This window comes from Calonectris borealis, chromosome 13 (assembly GCF_964195595.1).
Source record: "Calonectris borealis chromosome 13, bCalBor7.hap1.2, whole genome shotgun sequence".
Lineage (NCBI taxonomy): Eukaryota > Metazoa > Chordata > Aves > Procellariiformes > Procellariidae > Calonectris > Calonectris borealis.
In genome coordinates, this window is record NC_134324.1 from 12,030,043 (window position 1) to 12,042,196 (window position 12,154).

The following is a 12,154-nucleotide window of genomic DNA, read 5'->3' on the forward strand; positions in this document are numbered from 1 at the left end:
AAGCGCACTGCGCATGCTCGCCCGCGGCACCCCTCCCCCCCCCCCCCCCCCGCCGGCGGGGCGGAGCGGGTGCGCGGCGGCAGCCACGGAAGCGTCGGCGTTGGGAACCGTTTATTGCGCACAGGCCCGGGCTGGCCGGCACCGGGGCTTCCCGGGACCAGGGCCGTCAGGGGCCGCGGCTCTGTCCTTGGCTGTGAGAGGCCCTGCCGGTGACAGGGGCTGCGGTGGCGGCCGTGAGGGCCCCTCAGGCCCCTGCTTGCCCAGGGGGTGGCCAGTGCCGTGTCCGTGACAGCAGTGCTGAGGTACCGTCCGGTGCGTAGGTCCATCCTGGCGGGCGGTGGGGGAGCATCAGCCCAGCAGTACCAGCCACCAGCACCAGGCAGGGGTCAGTGGTCCGGGCTGGCCCAGCCCAGGGTCAGGGCTCCTCATCCGTGATGTCCAGGATGCTGCCCAACAGTGCAGTGAAGGTGGGGCGCTCCTCGGCCTTCTGCCGTGCAAGAGGGAGGAACCCTGCTGGAGCCTGCCAGCCGCCCCACTGCTCCCTGCACCCCACGGGAGCTGCAGAGCCGTGTCAGCCCCCCCAGGGCAGCTGGGGGTGATCACCGAGGGTGACAGCAACTTACCTCATGCCAGCAGCTGTACATGATGGCATAGACCCGCTCTGAGGCTTGCTGTGGCCGGTAGAGGCGCAGGCCTTGGATGACGTGCTCTGTTGTCTCGCTGTTATTAAACCTCTCATAAGGCATCTTTCCCAGAGAGTAAACTTCCCACATCAGAACGCCTGTTACAGGAAACGGCAGGGACAGTTCATGGCATGGGAGTGCCTGTGGCTGAAGCTGGTTTGCAGAGGAGCTCACTGTTGTTGGGGCACCCTCTCTACCTGACCGTGCTCTTACCAAAAGCCCAGATGTCAGACTTGCTGCTGAACTTGCTGTACAGAAGCACTTCAGGGGGAGACCACCGCACTGGAAACTTTGACCCCATGGAGCTTGTATACTCGTCATCGAGAACGTACCTGCAGCAGATAAATGGATCAAGGTGCCCGGCCTGGATTTCACATTTCACTCCTCTATGCAACTGACCAAGCCCAAAAGGAATCGACAGCTCTCAGAGTGACCAGAGGTTGCACTCCGTATGGGTTTCAACAGGCAGAAATGTCCCTTTGCAAGCAAGTATATGTTAGTCAAGATTGGGAAAGGGATAGGGTGACACAAAAGCATAGCAAAAAGGGGATGTGGAGAGAAAGCTGCAGCCAGGAGACTAGAGGTGGAGGAAAGAAGAAGCAAAGAGAGGGGGGAAAAGGGATGGGAGAAGTAAGAAAGGGATGGTGGAAAGTGAAGAGGCAGAAGGTTGAGCCAGATAGGTGAAGCAGAAAGACAGAAGACTGAGGAAAAGCAGAGCTGGAGGATGGTGGGGAGAAAGACTAAAGTGCAGAAGAGACTGAAGGAGGAGATGGGGGATTGAGACAGGAAGGTGACACAGACGTATCTACCAGACCTGGAAAGGCCAAAATCTGATACTTTCACAATTCCTTGGTCGTTCACCAAACAGTTGCGAGCAGCCTGTGGATGGAGAGATGGAGGCAGTCATTCCTACCTGTTCCTACCTGTTCATCTGGAACTTCATCTCACCCCCACCCACTTAACACTTTGCCTCACTTTATCCTGCAGGTTCATCTGGTTTGGGGCAAGCTACAAAGTCATCAGCAAAGACAGCAAGAGAGGCCTCCAGGTATCTTGTTTATCTATGGAGGGACGACTTCCCTGACAGGATTTTGCCTGAACAAAGCAGCACCAGGAGGAGATCAGGTATGGCACCTAGCAATGCCAGCCCAAGGCCTGACAAACTGCAGGCTCAGCTTTTCACAGGGGTCAAGAAGTCCCTTTTCATGTCTCAGCCAGTGATGCTGCCTGTGCTAACGCAAACACTGCCCTAGCCGCAAATGCATTTCCCGTCCCCTGGAAAACTACCTAGTCCTGCCCTTTCTGCAGTCTCTGCTAACTCACTGCAGAGCAGTGACTTCAGAGCATCCCGCCTATGCTCAGGTGGGCAGGGAAGCTTAGAGGGATGTTCTGCAGAGAAGGCTGCAGAGCTGCCTCTCCTCATGTTGATGAACTAGCTGGACCCTGTCTAGGAAATGCTGTGGCTGTCACTGAGCTGGAGATGTGTCCTTCAGCCACAGCCCTACCAGGTCTCGGTGCAGGAACTGCTTGGATTCCAGGTACTCCATAGCTTCACAGACATCCTTGCACATCTCCAGCAGCTCCGCAGGCTGGAACCGCCGCCGAGTTTCCCTCAGGAAGTTCAGGAGGCAGCCGTTGGCCATGTACTCGGTGATGATGAAGATGGGACGCTGCTTCGTGCAGACCCCATAGAGCTGCACCAGCTTCTCATGAGACAGGTTCCTGTGTTGGGGGCAAGAAGGGCAATTCTGAGCATCTAGAAGGCCAAGCAGCAAAAGAAGCATCTGTGAATAAAGAGAGTTTGGGAAGGGAGGGTGCTCCTGGCCCAGCCGACGGTGGAAAAGCTCACCAGGGAATCAGCACAAAGGCAGAGGGTTCTCGGATGCATTTTGCAGAGTGTGAGGCTGCCTGAGACTGTCCCTCCACACCACCCAGGAGTGCAGCCATTCTGGCAAGGCATATCCAGCACTGACCTTGCTCACCACTTACATCATGACTTTGGCTTCGTCAATAAACTCATCCTCTGACATGGAGCCCTCCCTGATCATCTTGATAGCAACGTTGTACTGGCCTCTCCATTTCCCGTACTTCACCACACCAAACTGCCCCGTCCCCAGTTCCTTCAGGAAGGTCAGATCCTTCGGGTCAATCTCCCACGACCCTAGGACAGAAAGTGCGAGGATAATGTGGGTGCAGGTGACCTCCCTGCAGGGTGCTCCCAGTCATCTGATCTAGCAAGCCCAAGAAGAGCTCACGAGCATGTGCTGCCTGAAAAACCTTCCCAAAAAATCCATGAAATCTGAGATCTGTTCCTCCAGGGGATGGGGAGCAAAGTAGCTTGTGGCATCTCTTGGTCAGTACTGTCACCAGAGTGCCAGTGAGTGTTGGGAAGTAATTCCTGGGAAGGCTGTGAGCCCTGCTGCCATGGGACATCCAGGATCCCAGCCCCGGAAAGTTACTGCTGGTAGAGATGGGCCCTGCAACCAGGGAACCGTGAGGTAGCCCAGGCCCGCTTACCATAGCCAAGGCCAGCTGTGGAAGGAGCACTTTTCTGGTGTTGAGACACAGGGTACTTCAGTCTGGATATGAGCCCTGAAACACAAAAAGGTAGATTGCCACACCACGCTTACCTCCCATGTTCCAGCAGGGAACACAAGCCTCCTGCCTTCAGAGCAGGAAGGTGAGGATACTGTTGTGTCAGTAAAAACACTGCTGGCTTCACTCTGCCCCCATACACTGACCGGCAGAGTTGTGCTGATGGTATGTGATGAGCTCCGGGATGGTGTTGAACAGGTGCTTTTCTGCCAGGTAATACTGATTCTGGGGGGTGCAGCATACAACGTAATGGCGGATCGTGCCTTGGGGGTCTCTGGAGAGACAGTACGAGAGACAGTCAGCAGCATGGGGAGGACAGGCAGAGAGTGAGGGGTGCCTGGAGGGGCCCTCTGGGGTAGGAACGAGCTGTTCTTAGATCCACTTACACAGAGGACTTGGCATAGACGGAGACAGTGTACTTCCCTGTCTTGCTGGTGGAATCTCGGACAATGAAGCCCCCTTCCTTACCCTAAAACAAAAAGGGGAGAGAGGACGGGATAGTTGTGGGGAGGCGTGACTGTAACAGGCAAGACTTAAAGTGAGTGAACATCACAGCATGGCTGGAGAGGGTGCGTTAAGTCAGAGGAGTCCTACTTCCAGTCCTTGCCTGGGGGGCCACCTCCTGAAGTGACTGGCAGGAGGAGGTCACACTGGGGTAGAAAAGTTTCCTGGGGCTGTTGGGGCGACATTCCCCTCCCAGCGCAAGCCAGGGTTGGTGCCATGCTGGACACAGTGTGACAGCAGCCCACAGAAGGCTGGTGTGTAGAAAGGACCCAGCCTCTGCAGTCAACACTTACCTCCTGTTTCAGCAGTTGCTCTGCTTGGCTCCGTGTGATATTCTTTGAGTACCACCTGGAACAGGGACACAGTCTTCAGGGAGATGCAGCCACTGCTGTCCCCAGCCTGGTCTGACCCTGGCCCAGCAGTGCAGAGAGCAGGGCAGGGATGGCTGTCATGGGGCCAGAGGCTCTCAAAGGGTGTGCAAGAGGGAGGGCGACCCAGCCGGGCTGGGCTCGCAGGCTGCGTAGGTTAACAGAACTGAATGTACAAAGTCTCCGACCAAGCGCAACTTGCCATGTCCCTGCGCCTTCTCTTACTCACTCAAATATCTCCAGGGAATTGCTGGTTTCAGTGACATAGTTGCTGGGGATGTATCCTTCTCTCCTGCAGGAGAAAAGGGGCTGGTCACACACTGATGGAGGAGGCCAAGGGGAAAGCAGGTTCCTGTTCCAGAAGGCTGAGTAGAAATGGGTTCAAAAACCTTGGCACAAACCCATTTGGGTTCATGCTTGGGGAGGGCTGATACCACAGCCTGCTGCAGTCTCCCTCACGCTCCTCCTCATGTGCCATCCCACGCAGGAGCCCGCAGGCAGCCTGTCTTAAGCCCCGCAATGCTGAAGAGGTGTGTTTGCCCACCAGTGCCTTGGCACCAGAAGAGGTCACCGTTGCGGGGCGAGTGCTGTGGGCAGTGGGAGCTCTTACCCGTTCTTGTCACGGGCTTTCCACCAGGGCAGGTGGCTTTCCTCCAGGATGAAGTACTCCTCGCCCTTCTGCAGTTGCAGGTCCTGTGCGTTCATCGGCAGGTAGTTGTAGAGGGCCACCACCTTCTTCATCTCGCCTGCTGTGCTGGGGGCTGGCTCGGGGGGCAGGGGCTTCATCACCATCTTCCCCAGAGCGAGGGAGAGCGTGGGACACGGTGAGGCTGGCAGACACACTGTTTCCGAGGCGAGACCCTCCCCAGGCCTGGCAGGGCAGTGGGCTCAGGCCAGATCAGCGCAGCGTTTGTCTCAGCTCCCACACGTATCTCCACCAGGAGACCAATCCCCACCCAGCATTTTTTATTCCAACATTTCTCCCTTGGAGACCCGTCCTCACAAAAGATAAGTGTTTTCTCTCTACCTTTTGGCTTAATCTGTGACTCCTCCACCCTATATCAGGGTTTCTCTATCCTCCCAGCTCCCCCTGGGGAACCTCAGGGGTGAGATCATTTGACTTCCCTCCAGGCCTTTGGGCTCCATCCGCTGGTTCAAGCTCCTTCTCCCTTAGGGCACCATCTTGACATCCCTCTCAAGAGCAGAGCCCTGGCTTGTACATCTCTGAGCAATGCCCTGTCAGTCATTGAACGTGTTGGCTTTTCCCAGGTAGACCTTTCCTTAAACACCTTGGAGCAAACCCACATGCTGATGCTGGCCCCTACCTGGTCCTCCTCAGGAGTGGGGGGAAGAGGCTTCTTTGTCTTGCGATGTGACCGCCCAACTTTTAAACCTTCAGAACAGAAAAGGGACTAAGGTGAGAAGAGATCCCCAGCGTCGTGCTGCGGTGATCCCCTGGGCTGGGGATGGGACAAGAGGAGGGTGCCCAATGCCTTACTGCCATTCCTGCTTTCCAGGATCTGGCAGCCCATGGCATTCTTGGCTGTCTGGGAGCAGCACAGGTACTGGCCGTCAATCCAGAAGCAGGGATGATACTTCTGTACCAGGTCGCTGTTGTACCGGATCACTGTGGGAGAGGAGGGGAGAAGTGTGTGACCTGGGGCTGTGTCCCCAGCCTGCTGCGGAGAGCTCTCTGCTCCCTGAATGCAGATGATCAGCCCCATTAAATCATTTCATCCTCTGCTGTGCTACTGATACACAGTCACATGTGGCCCTGCTGCTTGGGTTTCCCTCAGCTTGTGTTTTGGTGCTGCAGCTGTGCAAACCCTGTGCCATGAAACCCCTAGCTCGGGGAGGGCCAGGCCTTTCCTCTCAGATTTGATCAAAGCTCTTCAGCAGCTCTGCAAAAGGACATGAGCGTGCTTGGAGGGCCAGGTCCTGCTGTGACCGGCCCTCCTGCCAGCTGAAACGTCCAGCATCCCCTGGGCTGCTGAGGTCCACAGTTCGCAGCTCTTTTGAACCCTTTTTTTTTTAGAAGTGGGGAGGGAGGCCAGTGCTGTGCCTGGGGCGAGCAGGGCACTGTCACCATCCCCTGCCTGCTCAGAGACTTCCCTTGCTGGGAGACTGTTCCCTTGCCAGGCAGGCGCCGACCAGCTTCCTCATACTTCTCTCCAAGCTAGAGGGACAACTGGATGTGCCTAAACACCACCGCAGCACGGTGCTGGCCCACAGCAGCTCCATGGGGTGCAGAGAGCCCCTTCTCTGGTGGAGCAGGATGAGGGCATCTCGCCAGCAGAAGGCCAGCATTTTCTCTCTCCTTTTCCCTGTGGATTTTACACTGGCTTCAGCTGCCACAGCAACCCCCCTCCTGTAGCAAGGAAGTGGGGGGAGGCCTTGCTGCTTGCTGGGGCAGAGCAGCAGGGGTCTCGTGAAATAACTGACTTCCCTGTTATCAGCCCGCTCTGTTTCCGCCTTGCTCGGGCAAACTTCCCTGTGTCAATTCAAGCAGCTAATCTCACCCCACCAGCACAAAGCCACAGAAAGATACACATACACCAAGAGACACATACGGGCAGCTCTAGCAGATTTCGACCAACTGCAAGCACCCAAGCCCCTCTGCACAGTGCTGCTGCAACATGCTCTCAGCTCTAGGAGGTGGCACCCACGCAGCTAAGCATCAGCTCAGCAGCACTGAGCGAGGCTCAGGGTGGGTTGTAAGAGACACTCCCTGGCTTCCAGCAGGCTTTTTGTCCGTATTTCCTAAAGCACTGGGGGCTCTACCCTTGCCTTGCATGCCAATACAGCTGCGTGGCCACATCTGCTATTTCCTCTTGCCCTCAATAACTTCTAAGCCTGCTTGAACTAATTTGGAACAGGCTTGTGAGAAGGCAAGAAGCCTCAGCTGAGGTGGCTGCAGTGCTGCAGAAGTCAGAGGGTAACAGAGGTGAGGGTCCACCTCCCCCAGGCAGGAGCGGCTGGTGTCAGCTTAGGGATTTTAGGAAGCATGCATGTGGGGGCATGGCCGTAGGGGTACGCTTGTCACAGGAGAAGTTTCTGATCAGTGCTTGCTCTTCCATAGACATGGGATAATGTAACCACGAGATAGCGAGCCTCCGGAAACCTGGTGCTCTGGGTCATGCCGCACGCACAGCCGATTGCTTGTGTCTGCTTTCCGAGGGAGCTGCACAGCCCCCAGACTCACCGTTCTTCAGCTGATGGATCCAGCGTTTGCGCAACTCCTCCGTCGGGGAGAAGACGTAGAGGGGCCCTTCGTCATATACCACCTGCAGGACCACACATCTCAGCGCCCCGGCCGGGGGTCTCCCGGGGAGGACAGGGGCAGCTGAGGCTTGTGGCCAGCCCGAGCAGCTGGTGCAGAGCACAAGTTGCGCCGGTGTGTGCTGGCCCCGCACAGTGCTCGCGGGACCGTGACGGAGAGGTTATAAATAAGCCCCCTCCCCCGAGACTTTCCACTTCCTTCTCTGACTTTCAGTGTGTTGGGGGCCTTGCTGGGTGCCAGCAGGGGCAGGCAGCTGGGTTGGGGGCTGAGCAGGCAGCCGGCAGACAGCATCCCTCCAGCAACCGCCAGGGGACTGAAAGGGGCAGGACAGAGCTCAGAAGCAGGTTTCCATCTAAGCAGCCCCCTTAAATAGAGCTGCCCAATTCCTTGGGGCTTGCGAAGGCTCACCTGCCTGCCCCACACAGCACGGACAGCAGCAGGGTGTCCCCAAATGGCTGAGTGACACCTGGCACTGGGGCAGCAATGTCGTGTTTGGCTCAAAGTCCCTCTGGGGTCCTCCCCCCAGCACCCTGCAGCCAGGCAGAGCAGACCGGCAAAGGGGGTGCAGTGAGGACTCACCTGGAAGGGGTAGGGGAACCGTTCGATGATTGAGATCTGCTCCATGTTGTTGTAATCCTCTCCTTTCCTCTGGAAGAGAGAGGCAGAGACGGACGCTGGCATCCTGCTGAATGGCTGCTGGCATCTCCCCTGGGACCCACAGCCTTTGGCGTCCCCCTGCTCCCCCTGCCCTGCATCAAGCCGGACCCCTGGTATGGTATGGGCTGTGGGTGCAGAGAGCCCCATGCCAAGCAGGGCTGTCCCCGTTCCCACTACCCCAGGGCAGGATAACTCTCTCTACTTCCCCAGCGAGGGGACAGCGGGACAGAAGCAGAGACCCCGGGACCTTCCTCACCGGGACCTGCCGCTCGGGGGGAGGGTTGTTTTCAGGCACCACTGTCTCCACACAGGTGATCTTCTCAATGTCCACTGAACCCTTCTTACTGCCGCGGCGCTGCAAGAGACGGGATTGGTTTGAATGATCGCCAAGGGGAAGACCCGGGGAGATTCAAGCCAACCATCCCTGTCCAACCACCCCTTGGGCTGGGTGCTGGTGAGAGACAACTGGTGACCCATGGGCACTGCCATGGCACAGCCCCTGGGGCCCTGGGGCCACCGACTCACCCCCCGCTCAAAGTCATACTCATAGTAGGACAGCTTGCTCTCCGTCAACAGGAACAGGCGCTTCTTGAAGTTGAGGGGAGACGTTTTCTTCTTCTGCTGTGAGCGCTTCAAGAAGATGCTCTCCAGGATGATGCTGGCCATGTCAGCCCCCCCAGCCTCCTCTGCGCCGTGCTTGCCTGGTTGCTGTGGGCAGGACAACACCGACACGGCACTTGCTCAGCCAAAAACCTGCCCACCGCTGGACCTCACTCAGGTGCACTCTCCCATCTGCCTGAGGGGCAGCCAAGGGGCGCTGGGACGTCCACAGGGGAAATCAGTTGCAGAGGTGTGTGGGCAGGTCAGTGCAGGGTATTTGCGATGTGACCTCTCCCGTCCCCTCTCCGACTCCAGGCTGTGGACCAAGCCACCACCCAGCCAGCTTCGGCCCCCGCCGGATGCCCGAGGGGCCCCCGGATGTGCAGGCGGACAGATAGACACAGGCAGCTGGAGAGGGAGGGAGCTGGGGAGGCTGCGAGAAGTGTAGCCCCGGGGAGGAGTGCAGAGCCTGAGCAGCAACACCCAGCAGGCTCCCTCCTCCCCTCCAACATCGTGCGTGTGTGTGTGGGGGGGCCGCTTCCTCCTGCTGCACCGCAGGCGCTCCGTGCTGGGGATGTGCTGACTTGGCAGTGTGCATGGGACGGCCATGGAAGGCCAGTCCCTAAAAAGTTGTGGGTAGGTCCTGGCTCCGAATAGTCCAGTGCTGTGCTGCCGAGAGCATGGAGTAGCCCTACAGTCATCCTTCCCCTCTGCATCCATGGAGCCTGCAGGAGTGCAGGGACGATGCTCAACCCCCTTTCCTCCCCTGTGAGCAGTGCTCGCTGGAGGCCAGGCTCGAAGGGCTGCCTCCAGCCAGCAACCAGAGGGGTTAAATCCTCCCCCAGCTCTCCTCAGAGAAGCTTTCCTCCTGAGCCTCTCCAGCGATGGTCCGGGCAGGAAAGGGCTCATGGGAGCCCCGCGTTCCACTGCTGCCCTGCCTTCAGGGGGCTGGAAATCCACCCTAGCCCATCTCTTGGAGCAGCCTGTCCATCCCACCCTGTGCCCCTCCATGCTGCACCCGGGCACTGCGACACCCAGACGGTTCCAGCACTCCACAGAGCCACGCAGCTGGAGCTGTGGACTTCTCCTCCTCGGAGGGCTGTAACCAACACCTGACTCCAGGCCTGGACCTAAGAGGGAGCTGATGAGCTACGTGGAGCCACTGCTGAACTGTGATCCCCTGGAGCCCTCCTCCATGTCTCCTGCCCCGACCACCTACGTGCCCTGCTACCCTTTCACCTCCACCTTGTTCCTTTTTTTCTCCCACAAACACAGCTTCGGAGGGCAACCTGGGAGAAGCTGTTTCCCTCCCCTGCTGCCCACAGCCCATCTCCTCCAGGGGAGGCTCAGAGGTGGGCCAGAGTCAGGGGTTGAGCCCCCTGCTACCCGGCCGGGCAGCCCATCCACTCCCCCACACAGGAAGCAGGCATTGGCTCACTCGCAACAGGGACCAGGTAGGAACCAAAGATGCCAGGCGCTGGTCCTACCCTCCAGGGCATGCCCCAGCCTGGGGGGAGGAGCAGCGGCACTCCCCCATCTGCTGGTGATGCCCAGACCCTCCCAGCACAGATCCTGCTGCTGCAATCCTGACCCTGACCCACTACAGTGGCTATAGCCAGAGAGACTGGGAATAAACAGGGCTCCCCGCTTCCAGGGTCCCCCCTTCCCTCCCCTTGTGGCCCACATGGCTCAGGCCTTTCCAGCTTGTTTGGGTGGTTTAAAAAAAAAACCAAAAACCTTAAAAAATGAGTTGTCAGAGTCTTTTAGAAAAAACAGCAGCCTCCGCTGGCTGATCCAGGCCTGGGCAGGAGGGAACAGGGCAGGTGGCTGGGGTGGCCACTGATCCCAGACTGCTGGCAGGGTGGTGGGTGAGCCCAGAACAACCTCAGCATCCCCCTGTAGCCCCATGCCTCAGTTTCCCTAGCTATAAAATGTGGCTGCCAGTCCTGTGTCCCAAGAGCAGGAGGGCTCCCATTGCCCCCCTGGCACAGACATAGGGGCTGAGCAGAGCAGCCCCGGGCTCCAGCCCATCCCAACTGCAATGCTGCGTCCCCAGAAGCTTTACCTTGAGTCGCAGCAGCTGGGTCACCACCAGCAGTGCCAGGCAGATGGACACGTCCTTGCTGGGTCCTCTGGGACAGTGCCACCAGAAAGGAAAGGATGATGAGTATCTCAGAGGGCTGTTCTTCCCCAGCATGGCACAGCTGCCTTGTCCCCAGCACAGCCTCCCTGTCCCCAGCACTGCTTCCTTGTCCTCAGCATGGCACAGCTTCCCTCTTCCCAGCACTGCCACCGGCCCCTCTCTGTCCCTGCCTGTGCTTTGGGTGGTGGGTACCCCGTGCGACTCACCCCTGCAGCCAGCCATTGCTGCCACGCTGTGACAGTAGAGATGGCAAGTGGGTGGGTGGAAGCATGTCCTGTGTGTGTCCCCCAAGCTAATGTGACTTCCTGCCACTGCACTGTGGTGTTCCGACGCCACCACCGGGGCCGGCACACACTGCTGGCCCTGTGCCACCGGACACTGTGCTCCACCACAGTCCCAGGGCCCTGCCTGTGTCCTGCTAAGGAGCTGCACCTGCCCGCCACCACTGGTTGATGGGGGGCTGGCAGGGGGCTGGCATGCTCAGGGCAAGTGGGAAGGGTGATGGGGTGTCTGGGAATGACAAACTCCACAGCCCCTGTGTTTCAGGTGCAGCCTGGAGGGTGACAAAAATGAAGGGTGGGAGGGACAGAGGAGGGAATCTCCCACATGGGAGAGACTCGGGAACAAACCCAGAGCGGCGCCCCAGCAGCGCCCACTGCAAAACCCACAAGCAACGAGTGGTCAAAGGCACTGTCAGCACCCTGATCCCCTGCTCTGGAGCACCCCAGGGGTCGCTGGCACCCACGCACCACCCTGACCCCCTGCTCCAGTGCACCCCTGCAGCCCCTGGCACCCACACACCACCCCACTGCCCTGCTCTGCTGCACCCCCATAACTCCTGGCTCTGTGGCCCCATGGCAGCTATCCCACCCCTGGTCAGATGCCACCTGCTCAGAGCTGCGACCTTCCCAGCTCGGCTCACCCACAGCTTGGCAGCACGTGGCCTGCGCCCAGGATGGCTCTCCCGCCCCCGGCAGGCGCCATGGCCCCCGGCACCGCCAAGGCAAGCAGAGGTGTGAGGCCACAAGCAGGCGCCGCATGGAGGCTCTCGCCTCCCGCTACCGTGACTCCCCCCCAGCAACATTAACGGGGCCGCGCTGGCACCCAAGGCACCGCCACCCTCATGCTCCCCACCGAGCCAATCCCTGCGCCACGCGGTGCCAGGACGCAGCTCCCCTGGGCCCCCTGCGCCCCGTCCCACTCACCGAGCCCTCCCACCGCCGCTCCGGCCAGCCGGGGTCCTGCTGCGCTCGCTGCCCCACACCTGCCCCGAGCAGTCCAGCCCAGTGGGTCAGGGTGGCTGTGGCAGCGGGGAGGCAGGGAG

General features: G+C 59.1%; 1 protein-coding gene and 1 long non-coding RNA gene across 4 annotated transcripts; one reads left to right on the plus strand and one right to left on the minus strand.

Annotated features, from left to right (window-relative positions):
* Positions 1 to 81: 81 nt before the first annotated feature.
* On the minus strand, positions 82 to 12,116 carry BTK (Bruton tyrosine kinase). Of its 2 annotated transcripts, XM_075162222.1 has the most exons (20): positions 12,036 to 12,116; positions 10,753 to 10,819; positions 8,613 to 8,795; positions 8,344 to 8,442; positions 8,010 to 8,078; positions 7,353 to 7,434; positions 5,649 to 5,777; positions 5,476 to 5,543; positions 4,761 to 4,942; positions 4,380 to 4,442; positions 4,076 to 4,130; positions 3,665 to 3,747; positions 3,425 to 3,552; positions 3,201 to 3,275; positions 2,673 to 2,844; positions 2,189 to 2,405; positions 1,498 to 1,562; positions 897 to 1,015; positions 624 to 781; positions 82 to 487 (listed from the first exon to the last, which is right to left on the minus strand). In XM_075162222.1, the coding sequence occupies exons 3-20, from the start codon at positions 8,751 to 8,753 to the stop codon at positions 416 to 418; spliced, it is 1,977 nt and encodes a 658-aa protein (XP_075018323.1). In that variant the 5' UTR covers positions 8,754 to 8,795; positions 10,753 to 10,819; positions 12,036 to 12,116; the 3' UTR covers positions 82 to 415. The 2 variants fall into 2 exon arrangements, with proteins under 2 accessions (XP_075018323.1, XP_075018324.1); XM_075162223.1 differs by lacking the exons at positions 10,753 to 10,819; positions 12,036 to 12,116 and having other exon boundaries at positions 8,632 to 8,720.
* Positions 955 to 7,359, plus strand: LOC142087704 (uncharacterized). Of its 2 annotated transcripts, none has more exons than XR_012675563.1 (4): positions 955 to 1,038; positions 1,671 to 1,808; positions 5,420 to 5,567; positions 7,230 to 7,359. It is a non-coding gene; the product is annotated as an uncharacterized LOC142087704 (long non-coding RNA). The 2 variants fall into 2 exon arrangements; XR_012675562.1 differs by lacking the exon at positions 7,230 to 7,359 and adding an exon at positions 5,668 to 5,756.
* Positions 12,117 to 12,154: the final 38 nt, after the last annotated feature.